This window comes from Lepidochelys kempii, chromosome 3 (genome assembly GCF_965140285.1).
Source record: "Lepidochelys kempii isolate rLepKem1 chromosome 3, rLepKem1.hap1, whole genome shotgun sequence".
NCBI lineage: Eukaryota > Metazoa > Chordata > Testudines > Cheloniidae > Lepidochelys > Lepidochelys kempii.
In genome coordinates, this window is record NC_136382.1 from 140982446 (window position 1) to 140998837 (window position 16392).

At 39.3% G+C, this 16392-nt stretch overlaps 1 protein-coding gene across 11 annotated transcripts in view; it reads left to right on the plus strand.

The window, feature by feature from the left end:
* SDCCAG8 (SHH signaling and ciliogenesis regulator SDCCAG8) overlaps positions 1–16392 on the plus strand; it is a 155702-nt gene that overhangs the window by 43703 nt on the left and 95607 nt on the right. For 9 of the 11 annotated variants that reach the window (XR_012158166.2, XM_073338251.2, XM_073338253.2 and 6 more), the window contains 2 exons: positions 681–815; positions 3991–4107. Coding sequence is in view for 10 of the 11 variants with exons in the window: in XM_073338251.2 (XP_073194352.1) it covers positions 681–815; positions 3991–4107 (252 nt within the window). In the remaining variant the exon portion in view is untranslated. The remainder of the gene's footprint in view (positions 1–680; positions 816–3990; positions 4108–16392) is intronic. The other 2 variants (XM_073338254.2, XM_073338256.2) reach the window with 2 other exon arrangements.

Genomic DNA, 16392 nt, shown 5'->3' on the forward strand with positions numbered 1-16392 from the left:
AGCCCCATCCTCTGGGAAAACTGCTTGAGTCACCTAACTGGAAAATATGGCTACATCTGCTTAAAGAAGAAAAATGGTTACTTACTGTAGCTATGGTTCTTAGAGATGTGATGCAGACATATATTCCATGACCCATCCTCTGTCTCCTCTGCATCAGAGTCTAGTCTCTGGGCATTTGGTGTGAAGGAACTGACGGGGGTTGGGAAAGCAGCACCTCATATAGTCAAGGGAGAGGCTATTGGCATGAGCGCTGCTCCTCTACAGGTACTGGTAGGAAAAATTCTGTGGCTCTGGTGCGCCGGGTGCGCACTCGTCTAAGTGGAATACACATCTGCATCATTTCTCGAAGAAGGGTTTCTTCCAACATCATTACGCATATTAAGAAGTCCTGTAGAGTAGTTTGGCTGACTGAAAATATTTCAAATGCATACTTAAATCACTTCAAAATAAACTTTGCTGTTCTAATCATTCTGCAGCCCTTATTAAAGTAAAGCCTGCATTTCTTGCTTACTCAAAATTCCTATTGCCTTAAAATCAAGTTTTGATGTGAAGGAATGCAGCATTGGGTCCACAGTACGTACTTGGGCAAAATTCCCATTGCCTTCAAGGAGTAAAGATTTCAGAACTTGGCCCTGTATAAGGTTTTTGGTTAATTCACTATAGTGTTTCTCTTTCTGCAGGTGATGGTTTTGTCTCAGAATGTGGCGACACTGGAGGCTCGTTTAGAGAAAATTACGAGAGAGAAGAACTCAATAGCTAACCAGCTAGAGGAAGCCCAAAACCAACTTACCTCTCAGGAGATGGAAGTTAATAAGGTAGAGACAATCTCAAATGAGTATTTGCTTGTTATCGTGGTTTGAAAGATCACATGGTGAGAAATGCTTCATACTGTGTATTTTCTATAAAACATATTTGAAAAGAAGGTATTGATAAATTTGGCTTTCTGAAAACAAAACACTTGTATTATGAAAATCTGGTGCATGATGTTGTGAACCAGTATTCTTTCCTCTTTAACATAGTTTAAGCGGTTAAATAGTCTAAAATACATAAATTTTAATGTTATATATTTAATTGTGGGGTTCTCAAAAATTTTCCGATAGCATTTACAACCTTACATCACATCTGAGCTTTTATTTTTTTTCTGGTCCATGCAAAATCACTTTAAAAACTATGCAATCAACATTTAATTAATAATTCTGTTGATACAGGGGATAGAACAGGATTCAACTCACTCTTCCATAGCTGTTTTGGCTCTGCAGAGCTAAAATGAGTAAAGAGTAGCATGAATTTATTTTGTGGTTAAAATTCAAAACACTATTTTTTTTCTGTAGACTTTCTGTTCTTCGTAATACTAGTGCTAGTTTTATGCATTTAAGAAGGCCTCTTTCTGCTGTTTAGGTTGAATTGGTTTTGTATATAAATACTATCCTGGTTTAACTGAAATCCCCTGTTTTGGTGGTCCTAGCCACCTACATACCATTCAGTCTTCTCAGGCTCAAATGTGGGATGCATTGTATGTCCCAGAATGAGACAGGGAAAAAAGAATTCAAGCAGAAAAAATAAAATACTATAGGATCGATTTTACTTTAGTGTAAATAATTCTTGTAGCTTCAGCATCATTCTTTATTTTGATGTAAAAAGTTTTCAGCAATAAAGGTGAGGGGACACCAAATTTGTGTAGACTGTAGATGATTTTAGTACTAAAATGAGAGATGTCTGTTGAAATAGACATTTGAGATATGTGCCTGCCCTCTAAACCCAAGGCCAGAGGGCTTCTCAGCAGCTAGCTGCAGTTTCTTAGAGCAATTTGCTCTGTTGGCCACTAAGGGGCACTGTAGCATGAGCTTCTGGTCAGCTTTTCCTCACCTCTGATTCCTCAGCTGTCAGCTGCATATTGAGAATTGGGATGGGATGCAGTTAGTTTTTTTTCCTCCTCAGCTGTGAAATGGAGAAAGAAGCCTGTCTTATGGTCTCCCTTCTGATGAAAAAGAGGAGGCAGAAAGGCAGAGTTGGCAACTCTTAGCATTGTATTAAATTTCAGATTTTTTTTTTTTTTAATTTCTCATCTCCCATTCTCTGGCATTTAAATTCTTGAGTCCCCCCACCCCCCAAAAAAAGAGAAAAAAACCCATTTCCCATTACTGTCAATGGGACTGAATTCTCAGGCTGTATTTGGTGAAGATTGCCACCATTTCACTACATTCTTTGAATGAGGAGGTGAGGCTGCTTTTTGTAAAGAGGACCATCCTGTCTCATTGTTTGCAGGAGGACTGAAGCCAGTTGGCCCTCAGAAGTTAGATTTTCCTGTATTCTATTGTGGGTTTTTGTTTTTTTTTTCTTAAAAAGACAGAACACTGGGAAGAGACGGGAATAGGATGGGTAGGGGAATTTGGGTGGCAGAAGGAGACTGTGAAAGAGGAGAGACTGTGGGGGAATGAAGGGAAAATATAGAGAGCAATTAAGAAGAGGCTGTGCATGGGGGAGGGAGTATAGAGAAAAATGTGAGTGGGTGTTACACTGTGCCTCCGTTTCTGCCCGGTGAACTGCACTGTGACTGGTCAGTTCGTATGGTTTCACACTCACAAACACACGCCAGGTTATCTTTTACCAAGGTGTGTATTTATTCTTTTCTTACATAGTAACACCGTGTACTGCAAGCTTACAGCCAGGGGAGGCTTCCTGCAGACCTCACTCCTCAACCCAGGCTTACCCTGTAAGCTTCCCGCTGAGCCTCCTTTTGAGGTTCTTGCTTCCTGTTCCTGGTCCTTCCACTTATTCTCTCCAATTACCTCATTAGCCCAGTGATTACCACTCAGGTACTCACAATCACCTAACAAAAAGTATATAGTTGACTCCAGCTGAAGCTGCAGTAATGTCAGCGATCAGGGTTCTGCTGATATTGCCCTTTCACAGGGGGTTACAGAGGGAATGAGGAGGAGAAAGGTAGATTGAGAGGGAAAGAATGGCAGCTCTCACCCCTGAAGTGTTAGGAGAGGGTAAGTAGAATCCCCTGGAAGGAGCCAGGGGGATAACATTTTTGAGTGTGCATTTAAGGTTGAATTGTTAACCTGAAACGGTCACCCACAAATTGGGGGTTATTGTCTTAAATGGGGAAGGAGAGGCAGAGATCCTGTGCAAAACCTCTGCTTTTGGACATCAAACAGGGCCCACTAAACCCCTGGACTGTGAATGTGGAAGAAGACAGACCCGCTCCCAAAACGTAGAGAGGGGAAGAGCAAACACTTCCACTGGCCCTGGCCCTGTAAGTTTGGGATAGATTGAGGTGGGAGACAACACAGAGAACATCATCAAATGTTTTGGTCTGGAAGAGGTCAGGATCCAGAATGGAATATAAGTTACCTTTCTGAAAACGAATTCTCGCTGTCTCTCCACCCAAAATAAGTCCTTTGGGTGCTTTTTTGGCTTTTTCAGTGTCCATGTACACATTTGAATAAGTTGTTGCTGTTAAGGAATTTATGTTCAATCTATTAATGAGAATATAGTGTTTCAATAGAACTCTGAAAATAATTACAGTGCAATCTCAAGATTTTCATTCCTACCTGGAGAAAAAAAATGGCAAAACAGGAAATCATGTGCCTGAACACATCCCTTAATTTTAGCATTTGAAAGTGTGATCCTAGAATATCTTTGGATTTTAAAAAGAGAATGGAAGAAAATTTAATAAATAGCAACTGTAGTTTAAATGTATTTAGTAGCACATATATTGACAGCGTAAGTATTTTACAAAATCTTGATCCAAATATAATTGAATCTAGCCGGCACTGCATATTTCAAAGTTAATGACAATACAAGGATTCCAGATCCACCTTTTTATATAAAAAACATTTACCGTATGTAGTCTTAAAATATCTGTAAATAAAAATGTGCTAGATTCAAACGATCTCTAGGGGGCACCAAAAGATCTAACTACCGAACATTACACTGTGGGTTCCACAAGCTACAGATCATGTTGTCTGTGTAATCTAACAGGTGTGTGGAGAAATGCGTTTTCAGTTGAATCAAACCAAAATCAAGAAGGATGAGGCAGAAAAGAAGCACAGAGAGTACAGAACAAAAACTGTAAGGGAGCTTGAAATTAAGGACCAGGTAAGAAATGATACTGCCATAACTTTGCAGTAGGGTTATTTCTGAAGTTGGAATGATTCATTTTTCTGATACTGGTCATTTATTACTGTTATGTGGATTCTAAACTAATGGCAAACAGCCAGCTATTACTATTAAAGAAATGCCTCTTGCCTGCCTTATCCTTGTTTTCAACCCTAAAAAGTTGCAGTATTACATAATACTCATCATAGTCTTCATATACAGTGTATGAACACATATGATAGATTTTATACATATTGAGCCTATGTACTATATACATATGGTTATACATCTCACTCATAAACATATAAAATGGGTATGCATACAAAGCAAGACAAAACATAAACAAGGATAAAGTTTGAAGTATATAAGGCAAAGTGTATCATTTCATTACCAATTTCTTTAAAGATTCAAGTTCAATTGATTTTTGTGATTCATTGAAAAGTTTCAAAGTAAGAAACAGATTTATGCAAATATGCCACTAGGAATTAATTGTTGGTAATTTAAAGATGAGTTTGTACTACTTAAAAAAACAGTGTATGCCTTGCAGGTAGACTGAGAAGACATCCCTTATTAGCAAATATTAATATTAGGGTGTACTGCAGCTTACTTCACTAATAGTTCAAACCGATATTATGTTGCATTTTTTTTGAAATCCCCCTCTTTTCAATGTGACTCACCATTTACATTTCCAGTGTTCAAACTTCCTATTCTTGTTTCATGAAATATGACGTATACATGACTAGAGACTGGCAGTATGTTCTGAGTACACAGAAAAGTGTTTACGTACGTTGTATTTCAGTGTGTTTAAATTTTAAATACTATGTACAGCTGTTTATCCAACATTTTTAAAACTTTTCTTTCCCTTTTCATCGTGTGAACAAATCAGTTCATCTGCAAGGAATATATGCAGGAAAAACATAGTGTTATGAATTGAAAAGATATTTTATTTACTAGCACTACAAAATCTTGATGGGTAGCCATAGAAAATTTGTAGCCATTAACTTTTAAAAGATGTATCTTAACTCAAAATTGAAACAATACTAAATCAAATTATAATCAAAAGACACATTATGCATTGTTTTAAGTTATATATTTACTAGTTAAAATAATTCTTTTAAAAAACTTATTTATTATGTCAGATTGTACAGTACAGCAATAAAAGGGCCTTGTAAGTTTTTTTCATCAGATCCTTATGGTCTAAGAACACTTGAAAAACACAAATACAAGCTCATCTTCTGTCTTGACAGATATCTCAAATAAGAGAGTTGGCATAGTCTTGGCATTCTAATGAACTAGGAAGTGTGCAATAAAGTATTCAAAGAAGAATCTTGCATCGAAAGTCTCGTTCTGCAGCCTTCCCCAAGGTTAACTTTTTTGACAAACTAGACAATGTAACAAAATATTTAAGTTTACATTTAGGATTACTTGTGCTTTACCATTATGGGAATAATAAATGTTAAAAATGGTAATTGGCACCCTGGTACATTTTAAAAGGAGGGGTTGTTCCCTGAAGCATAACATATCATATTTAGGTTTTCAAACATTTTTTTGAAAGTGATTGCTGGATTCTAGAAAAACAAGTATGTGTGTTTAAATAATCATTGTTCTTGGTATTTACTGGTAATTTTCTAGGTTAGGCTTTTAATAACACTAGTAATCAACAAAGCTCTATATGCTGAATAATATTAGAAACTACATAAAGCAATCTATGATAGTGAGATAAGTGTAGCTATTTCGCTTTGATAAAAATGTAAGAGGTCACTAAAATTCTTATTGTAAATAAGCTGTTCTTATTTTACATTTAGCTTCATGTTTAGAAAAGAAAAATGTAATGTCTCATCTTATGGATGGCAAAGTAGCAATTGTTCTTTGGTTTCTCAGCCATGACCTGACCTTCTGGCTAAGAGACAGAGTTGATACCTTCCTTGGCCACCATCTGTTCATAATAAATATATATTTAATTTTTAAAAGTGGACAGTGGGTCACTTGGCTGATATACTAGTAATATCATTAGTACCTTATTTTACTTCAGTATGTTTTCTTTGAAATTGAGAAGAAAGTTGTAATTTCCCAATAAGTTTCCCTTACTGAAAATTGGTTTAACGTGCTATCTAATCAAAATGTAATTTATGTTGTGGGTAAATTTAAGTTTTTTATGAAATGGAGTTTTTAAATTATTGGCTTAATGTGCCCAGGTATGGTGGGAAAGACATAGTTTCTATATGTACAAATAGGAACATATGGTTATTAAATATCTTCTCTTATGACCAAAGTCCGCATTTCTAATGGCTTGTTAAAGAGGAATTTAGGAAGAGAAAACATGATTGAATTTCTATTTTCTTTCTTTTTCCCTCTCTTCCTCCCTCTGCTGGGATTTAGTTCCTGTTCAAGGTGTACTTTGTATGTATTACATTCATGTGAAGTGTTAACATTGTAAAATATACACCCAAGGCAAGTTTGTTTTGTATACTAACCTGCTGCACCACCTTATTTGATGAATAATCTGTAGTATGAACATTATGGTCCTATGATATTTTAGGATTCTGAAAAAACAGAATTTATGGCAAGTATACCTAAGGGCATGTGTACACACAAATTGTACTATTTTAATTTTACCAATATAGTTTAAAGTCCAACCCCCCTGCCTAGTGTGCATTTATAGTGCTTTAATGCTGCTTTATACTTTATAGCCTGTTCCTTTAAGGGACTTTTATACCAATATAACTGGCCTTAATATACCAATAATACCAGGCCTTAATGTATGGCAGAATATTTTTGCCTATTTAATGCAATATAGACTTCACTTTTTAGTACCTTCATGGAATTTGAACCGTTATACAGCACATTTAAAAATAAAATAATTTGTGCACAGCTAATGCAATATAATGGGGAAAAGTACTTTTAACACAATGAATTCAGTGTTTCCTCAAAACAGCATCTCTTGGTCAGTGGCAGTATATAAAAATAAAACGGTTGTTATGGCTTAGAACGTGCTTTCTTTTATTTTCAGAGTGGTAGCTGTGTTAGTCTGTATCAGCAGAAAGAACGAGGAGTACTTGTGGCACCTTAGAGACTTAACAAATTTATTTGAGCATAAGCGTTTGCCATAAGGGGTTGCCATACCAACTCTTAACGAGACCAATCCATCAAGGTGAGCTGTTAACAGCAGGAGGGGGGGGGGAAATCACTACAAAAATTTTTATTTTCTCCTGCTCATAATAGCCCATCTTACTCGATTGGTCTCATTAAGAGTTGGTATGGCAACCCCCATTTTTTCATGTTCTCTGTATATCTATCTTGCTACTGTATTTTCCACCGCATGCATCTGATGAAGTGGGCTTTAGCCCACGAAAGCTTATGCTCAAATAAATTTGTTAGTCTCTAAGGTGCCACAAGTACTCTTTGTTTTTTCTTTTATTTTGTGTCTCAGTCAGGAATCATAGAATCTAGAGTTGAAAAAGACCTACATATTGGGTCATTTAGTCCTTCTCCCTGCCAATTTGTTGCACAGAGTTTTCACTACTGCATCTATGCTACTGGGAACAGCTATCTCATTATTATCTTGTTATAAAACAAGGAACATGTTGAATCTTATTTGAGAAATCTACACAAAATGTTTTTCATTTTTACATTTTATTTATTGAAAAATCAAACTAAGTTAAAAACAAAGCCAAATCCTTAGTGAGACTGAAACTATGGGAAAACATTCTTTTAGAATTGGCATTAAAATTACACCTAGCATTGTTCTGAGAGAGAAAATAAAGAACTGAGTTCCAGGTCTGAGGCAGGTTCAAACCCAAAGGTCTTAAACTAAGGAATAGGAGGCTCATGTATCTAGGCTTCAGAGCCCAAAACTGTATATAAAGGAATTGGGAAGTCATTGACCTGCATGGGCTAGACTCAGTTGAAAGATGTACATAGAATCATAGAATCATAGAATATCAGGGTTGGAAGGGACCCCAGAAGGTCATCTAGTCCAACCCCCTGCTCAAAGCAGGACCAATTCCCAGTTAAATCATCCCAGCCAGGGCTTTGTCAAGCCTGACCTTAAAAACCTCTAAGGAAGGAGATTCTACCACCTCCCTAGGTAACGCATTCCAGTGTTTCACCACCCTCTTAGTGAAAAAGTTTTTCCTAATATCCAATCTAAACCTCCCCCACTGCAACTTGAGACCATTACTCCTCGTTCTGTCATCTGCTACCATTGAGAACAGTCTAGAGCCATCCTCTTTGGAACCCCCTTTCAGGTAGTTGAAAGCAGCTATCAAATCCCCCCTCATTCTTCTCTTCTGCAGGCTAAACAATCCCAGCTCCCTCAGCCTCTCCTCATAACTCATGTGTTCCAGTCCCCTAATCATTTTTGTTGACATGTTTCAGCATTTTTGTAAATAATAAAAGGCACCTATGTTATATAGTGATAGATTATTCCACAAGAATCTAGGATGAGGAATGGAATTGTATGTGAAATATAATATGAAAGTGTTTTGCAAAAGAGATTTATAGAATGTTTTACCTGGTAGGCCATAAAGCAATCACTAAATGTAATCTAGTTTAGAAAGTATAGATGCAAGGATTACTAACTCTGCATTGGCGAGAGATAACCAGTCATAGGCCAGTGTTTAGACGTGTTCATGAAATGTTAAAAGGAGGATCTGATTTAAGGGCTAAGCTAATGTAACTTTCCAATAACAGACCAAATTCAAGGACTGATTAATTTAAATTCATTTTTATGAAGCAGTATTACCAACTTCAAGTGATCCAAAAAATCATGAGCCAGGCCCCTAAAAAACACAAAATATGTTTTAAAATCTAGTGATTTTTATTTACCTTCTGGTTTTTGAGCCTGTAGGAGTCATGTTTTCAAGCTTTTCCTTGCATCCCTAAGGGCTAGAACCCCCTCCCCCCCCCGCCGCCAATAAAAGCTGAGATTCTCATGTAACCACTAGACTTCACAAGATGGGGCTTTACAAAAATCACCAATCATGATGAGAACCTCAGTAAAATGGGAAGAGTCGACAATATTGATAAAGTTAGGCTAGTACTATATATTTTGTATGTATGTATTTAAAAGTCAGTATAGCTATTGTGGTTTTAGTCAGAGATGTAATGACTCCATTAGCCAGGCAGACAAGAGTGTGCTTTAGACACAGAAAAGAGAACACAGGGAAGTCTTTTTGCTCCAAAATAAGCTACGGCAAATGTACAATTACAGTTGTACAAAATGTGCAGTTTTGATTGTCTGACTTTGTCCTGAATGGCCAAAGTACTGAGGCATCTAGGAGACCAGGATGTGATAATTTGTATAACTGTTTTCTGATTTCCTGTGTTGTTTCATATAGTTAAAGGCTACCACAAGATTTTTTTTAAAACTATATTAATATTATATACAAAACCCCCCCTGCATGTTTACTTTAACAAGAATCTGTTAAATGACATCCTCCACCCCACACTCCTTGAGGAATGGTTGTAAATTTACAGGGCCCAGTTTTCAAATATGGCTTGGGCTCAGGAATTATGAAACCTGGTAGCTCTTGATCAATAAATTTATAAGAATCATGGGTGGTGATCTCTCCCCTACTTCCTCTGGAAAAAATAAATCCATGACAAAAGTTGTTAACTTATACCGTAAAATTGCATCGTAAAATACTCATGATAGGAAATATGAAAGTTAGGGTTGAACAAAACTGAAGGTGAACTACCTTTGAGGATTATAGTAAAGTCTTTGTGTTCACATCACCAATCAAAGAAGGGAAATGCTTGACTGGTGAAGAAAGGGCACAACTCTGTTCAATACCAATCAGACTTAGCACAAATAGTAAGCCATTACCAAGTCTTTCCTGAAGGTATTCAACAGTCCTCAGGTCCACTCACATGAAGTCCCAAGCATATGGCCTTGACTACTGCAGTCTAGCACCATTATACATTAAGCCCCCTACAGAACACAAATGCCATTTTCCTGTTTAGAGCAGGGGCGGGCAAACTTTTTGGGCCGAGGGCTACATCTGGGTGGGGAAATGTTCTGCAGGGCCGGGGTTGAGGTGCAGGATATGGGAGAGGGTGCAGTGTGCAGGAACGGGCTCAGGGCAAGGGATTGGGGCAGAGAAGGGGTGCAGGGTGTATGAGGGGGTTCAGGGAAGGGGGTTGGGGTGCAGGAGGGGTGCAGAGGGCAGGAGGGGGTTCAGGGCAGGGAGTTGGGGTACAGCAGGGGGCTCAGGGCAGGGGGTTGGGGGGTATGGGGTGCGGCAGGGGCTCAGGGTGCAGCGGGGGGCTCAGGGCAGGGGGTTGGGGTGCAGTAGGGGTGTGAGGTACAGGCAGCGCTTAGGGCAGGCAGTTGGGGGGCAGGGTGTAGGAGTGGTTCAGGTTCTGGGCCAGCACCGCTTACCTAAAGTGGCTCCAGAGTGGCGGTGGCAGGCGCCAGGGCAGGCTGCCTGCCCACCTGCCTGCCCGCCCCGGCTCCACCCTGCACTGCTCCGGGAAGCAACTGGAACCACGGCCCCTGGGGGAGAGGGGGACACAGGGCTCTGTGCACTGCCCTTGCCACGCCTCCAGGTACTTTCCCCAAAGCTCCCACTGGCTGCAATTCCCCGTTCTCGGCCAATGGGAGCTGCGGGGGGTGGTGCCTGGAGGCAAGGGCAATGCACAGAGCCCCACGGACATGGTGCCAGCCGCTTCTGAGAGCAGCGCGGGGCCTGCGGCACCACAGGGGGCAATCTCGCGGGCCGGATCCAAAGCCTTGAAGGGCTGGATTCGGCCCACAGGCCATAGTTTGCCCACCGCTGGCTTAGAGGGTCATGGTTTTTACCCTAATAACCTGTGGCTTTTGCTCTTTCTGCAGCCTTTCCAAAGCTAGTTTAGTTTTGGCAGTGGATTCCACCACAAATATTATTTAACCTACTGAATTTTCAAGGACTACTTGCAGAATCTGTTACTATTAATAAATCTGTTCTAATATGCAAGAGAGAGATACCACAAGTGAGTGAAACATATGGGTATTTTTATGCAAGAATACTTACACAGACACAAAAGTAATACATAGAACCTGATCATCATTAAAACAAAACTTTAAATTGCATATCCCGGTGTGCTCATATAGATAGAAAAGCTGCTTGCTTAAATAGTCAGGCAAAAATGTCCTCACACCTCTTTTTAGATGATTTGCTTAAAATTGTCCAACAAAGATAGAATGTGCTCACCACAAATTAATGTGGTGGGTCTTTGTCCAGGCAGCAGGAAAAAGAGGATGGGGCTCCTTTAAGGATTCCGACTGCATTTGGATCATAAGGGAGAGGAAACGGGGCAGACTTACCTGAATGGAGCCAAGAGGGGAACAAGAAGTGGCCAAACCAGGTGGGAGCACTGATCCACCATGTGCACCTGTACTCTGTGCATTCTGGAATTCTCATCAGAGAGAGCAGCTACCAGCTAAGATAGAAAGGTTCTGTGCTGGGCCAGTTCTTAACCCCTCCGTCACAAACTGACTTTTGGCTTATTTGGTTGTAATGGATTGGCTTTAGTATCTATAGATGGTGCAAAACTCTACCATCATCTACCTAGCCAGATGCATTCCATCTTCATGGGCCTGCACAACTGTAATGTGCTAGCACATCTCAGCCTGCAGTTGCTGGGTCCTGTGAGAGCCAAGCTAGACCTTACAGCTCTCTGGATTCTCTACTATGTTGTTGAGTTGGATCCTGCTTTGAGGCCTGTAACTAACTGACCTAGTAAGGTTTGCTCCTGAAACGATGATTCTTCAAAAACCGGGGGGGAAAATATCACTTCCAGGATGGGACCCTGCAATTAAATATGAACATAACCTTTAATTATAGTGTTGTTGTCACTTCCACTCTTATAATATCACATGTGAAATATTCATTAGCGTTCATCAGCATGAGAAACTGTATGAAATGGCTTTTGCTATGAAAGAGGCCCATAGTTTGTGTTTTTATTTTTATCTGACAACAATATGGGGTGAAATAAAAATGGTTAAACAGACCAGAAAAAATGATGGTTGCATCAGTCTTTCCATTAATATTGTGGGATCAGCTCTGCCGGCTACTGCCACCAGACTTTGCTCTGAGCCAGAAGGGAAGTGCTGCTGTGTCTGTCATAGCCACCCTCAGTGCCCTTACTGCTTGCCTGTAACTGTCTGCTGCCGCTGTGCGGGAGGGAGGACAGACCTTCATTTCCATCTAACTATATTGGTGCAGGCTGTGGGGAGAGGTAATCCCACTTCACTCCTCTCAACTGCCTGTTTTTGGGGATAAGAGAAGCACTACTTAGACTCTTCTCTTATTTCTTGATAATGAGATGGGAGTAACCCTCCTCCTCTTTTCCTCCTCCTTCGAAACAAAAACCACAACCATAACCCCCACATCCTTAAAATATCTTGCTCCAGGGTGAGAGTTATTAAACCAAGTTTTTGCTTACCTTTACTGGTGGTTGCTGAGTTAATGTCTGGTGCCCCAGTGCTTGCTATTAAAAATGTCTCCATAGGCATTTACCTACATACTGGGGCTGAAAGTGCTGCTCCAAAAGAAGCTATTGCAGTTCAGACACTTTGGCAAACCAAATAACAGTATTTTCAGAAAAGTAATATAGTCAAAATCCCAACGATTTTGTGTGTTCTGGCCATTCCCCCTTGTCCAACTATCTAGGAATTCATCCTACAGTCATCTCCATCATATCAGAATGCCAGATCGGTCTTGGGGTTGACCAGAGAACGGCCATAAGGGCCCTTGGTAATTGTCCATTTACCAGTATTGTCAACGCCAACAGTTTGAAAATCATGAATCAAAAACATTTAGGTCTTTATTTTTACACACACACGCACACAATCTTGCCAAAAGTCTGTCTCTTAGTTTTTGAACTCCCACTACACACCCCCAGTGTGTGTGTATGACAATTACAAGTTGAAAATTCTACCTTAACTGCATAGGAAATGTGCCCCACACATCCAGGACCCTGGTCCCTGACACCCCCCATTCCTCACTCTTCATTGAAAAGTTTCTCTTCCCTCTCCTCCACCACCCCAGTAGGTCCCCTACAGCACCAGCATTCTCTCCAGCAGGCTCTTGTGATGCCCCACTGCACTTCCCTCCGCAGCAGCCTGCAGGCAAAAAGGCATCACCTGAGCTCCTATCTCCATTCACTCTCTATCACTGTGCTGTGGTAGTGGAAGAGGGGATGATGAGGTCATGGCTGCTGATTTTGGGAAGGGGGCATCTCTGCTGTGCTGCACCTGTTTCAGTGCTTTGGCCTTGTGAGCGCACACAAAGCCATTGCTAAGATTGCCTGCAGCACAAATAGCTCAGTGGCCTCTGAGCTGCATGTGTTTTATCACACAGTTGAAAGAGCCTCCAAAATGGCAACAGTCACAACAATATGAGCATTCACAACACAGGATTACAGCCTGCACTGTTTCAGTGGGTTGCATCATTTGTCCCTTGGGGTCTTCAGATGGCCTATTGATTTGTGTGATGGTCAGAAGACTTAAATCCTTAAATGGGGCTAGATACAAAGCAGGGGCCTATTTTGCTACTATGCTTGCCTTTTCCATCCATTCCTGAACTGGAGTTGACTTCCACCCCAAAGTTTGGTTTTGTGTTTTTGTCTAGCAACTTTGTGTACCTATCTGCTCTTGTTTTAATTACCTAGTTACATGAAACATTTTTTTTCTTTTTGTGATATGTACATTTTAGGGGATCTTATGAGGCATATACATTTTTAACCAAGTTTTTACTACTTGTTTGTACATCGTCACAATTTATCACATTTTCATAGGATTTAAAGAAGATTTAAATTTTGAAGCCAAATGTAGGCTTTGGATGTTCTTGATTCCCATCCTGTTTTGAATAAGAAGCAGGGTACATTTACACAGCAATTTAAAAAAACAACCACCATGTGCACTATTGGGGACTGTTCGGGATTACCCTGGTGATGACACTAACTCTCTTTACAAAGTTGGATAGTTCTTCTGATGTAATCTGCTGTGTCAGATGGCCCTGTCTGGGAGGCCGGAGGTTTAGAGACTGCTCAGAACATAGGGCTGCCTGATTTGATATCAGGATTAATACAGGGATTTGCTCGTAATTGGAAGAAATGGCTACAGTCGATCCCTACTGCAGGGAATATCTGCATGTGCAGTGGTAGATTTTTTTATGTCGTCCAAAATAAAATATATTGAATTTTTACTACATATGTGCAAAAATATCTTTTCGTTAGCTTGAATATATAGAACGGTATGAATGATTTATTATCTGAAAAACTATGTAATAGAAGACCACAATAAAAATTACTCTGGGATCAAACTTAACGTTAAAAATATCACATTTATAATTGCTTTTAAATAGAGTATCCAAGTATGTTTGCATGTTCATACTGAAGGTAACAGTAAGCGATGAGGTATAGCCACAGTCCAGCAACGATGTACACATATACTTAACTTTATGAACAGTGAGTGTTTCCATTGATGTAAATGTGGGTACTTGCATTGAGGAAAGTTGAACATGTGAGCATCTGGGCCTACATATGTGGGAAGTAGGTAATAAAGTATCATGTTGAGCAGTGGCAGATTTAGAGTTAGTGGGGCCTTGTGTGCTGCTTCATTTTCGGGGGAGCCCCTCTCAGAACCCAGCCAAGAAGAAGAGGAACATTCTCTCCTCTTCCTCTCTTCTCTTCCCCCCCCCCCCCGAAGTTTTTTTTTGTTTTTTTCCTTCATCCTCCTCCTATATTGTAAGTAATAGGAAGTAAATGAAAATAAAGTGAAAGACTACAAAAACAATCAAGGTACAACTTTTTTTTTTTTCCCACAGAACACTTGCAAATTGCTGTGGATCATGGTGGACCACTTAATGATCTTTCCAAATGTTGTTTGTACTGTTAGCTAACTATTGTAAAATGCTTTGGATAAGAGCACTTTATTAAAAAAAAAAAACCAAAAAAACCCCCTTAATAACCTTTCCTCAGTCCACCTGAATGGAGTTCTCCGACCACAGTTTGAGAACTTCTGGTCTACATGAAAGCTTGGTATTTGCATTACACTAATATGAAAAAGGTGTAAAAATAAAAAGTATAGATGACGCATGAATGGAAAAATAAAAGTTAACATCCTCTGAAGAAACTTATTCAATAGATTTTTTTCTACACTTTTTCTTTACAAAATTGTTAATTGTCATCATAAAGTAATATTTTGTAAAGAGGCACTTTCACTGTTAATATTGCCTAACTTTTCAAATGTTCCTGACTCATCATATTTTGCAAATTATTTTTAACTCATTTCAATACAGAAACAAGTTCACCAACAGCATTTGTGACAAGTATTGTTAATATTTTCAGAATGGTTTCTACGTTTGGAAAGGTTGCCTGCAAACCGTCACGTACAAGTCTATACAAATCAACTGGTGATCTCAAAGCACAGACCTCATCATTTTTGATAAAATGAATGAAATGTTTTACTTCATCTTGAAAAAGATTTGTGTCTATGTCCTCTCCGTAGAATTCACTTAATTTCTTACTGTAGTGGCTTTTCGCATTTTCGTCCAAATGTCTGTCAAAAAACATGCAAAATAAATCAACAATTTTCTTAGAGATTCACCTCTTCTCTGCACTACTTTTGTGTCACAAATTATTGTGGAGACCATCAATGTTATCTTCTTTCCCTTTTAAATTGATTTCATTGTCTCTAGTTTCACTGAAAAATAACTTCCTACTTTTTTTACACTTCTCATCAGATATATCAAAGAAACATATATTTTCTGTTCATGTTAGTACCTCCGCTTCCACCAAGCTATAGTCATTTCGAACTTCCATGACAAAACTTTTAACTGAGGCTAACAATTGTGCAGCATTCAATAAATTTGTATCAAGCTTTTGCAGCAATTTCCAGACGGCATTAATTCTTTGAAGTAAACAGTTCCACAAAAGAGTAAAAACAGCAATATCATACTTTTCAAACTTTTCTGCTAAGGATTTTGCTTCAGTTTTCGCACATGGTTTTTCAGAATTTGATGTGGCTATGTCTAATAAGGTTTTTTTATATCATCATAGCTCATTTTGAAAGCCAAAACAGCATCTGCACAAGCAAACCACCTGGTGTCACAAATTCTTTTGACTGTCAAATGTTTTTCATTTGCCTGCTCCAAGCGTGATTGTAGCATACTCCACCAATGCATGGAAACTGGGGGGGAAAAAGGCATACACGATTTGAACGAAGTCAAAAAAATGTGTAGCTCCCTCACAAGATTCGGCTGCTGTGTTGCAAATTAAATGTAAGGAATGGAACATGGT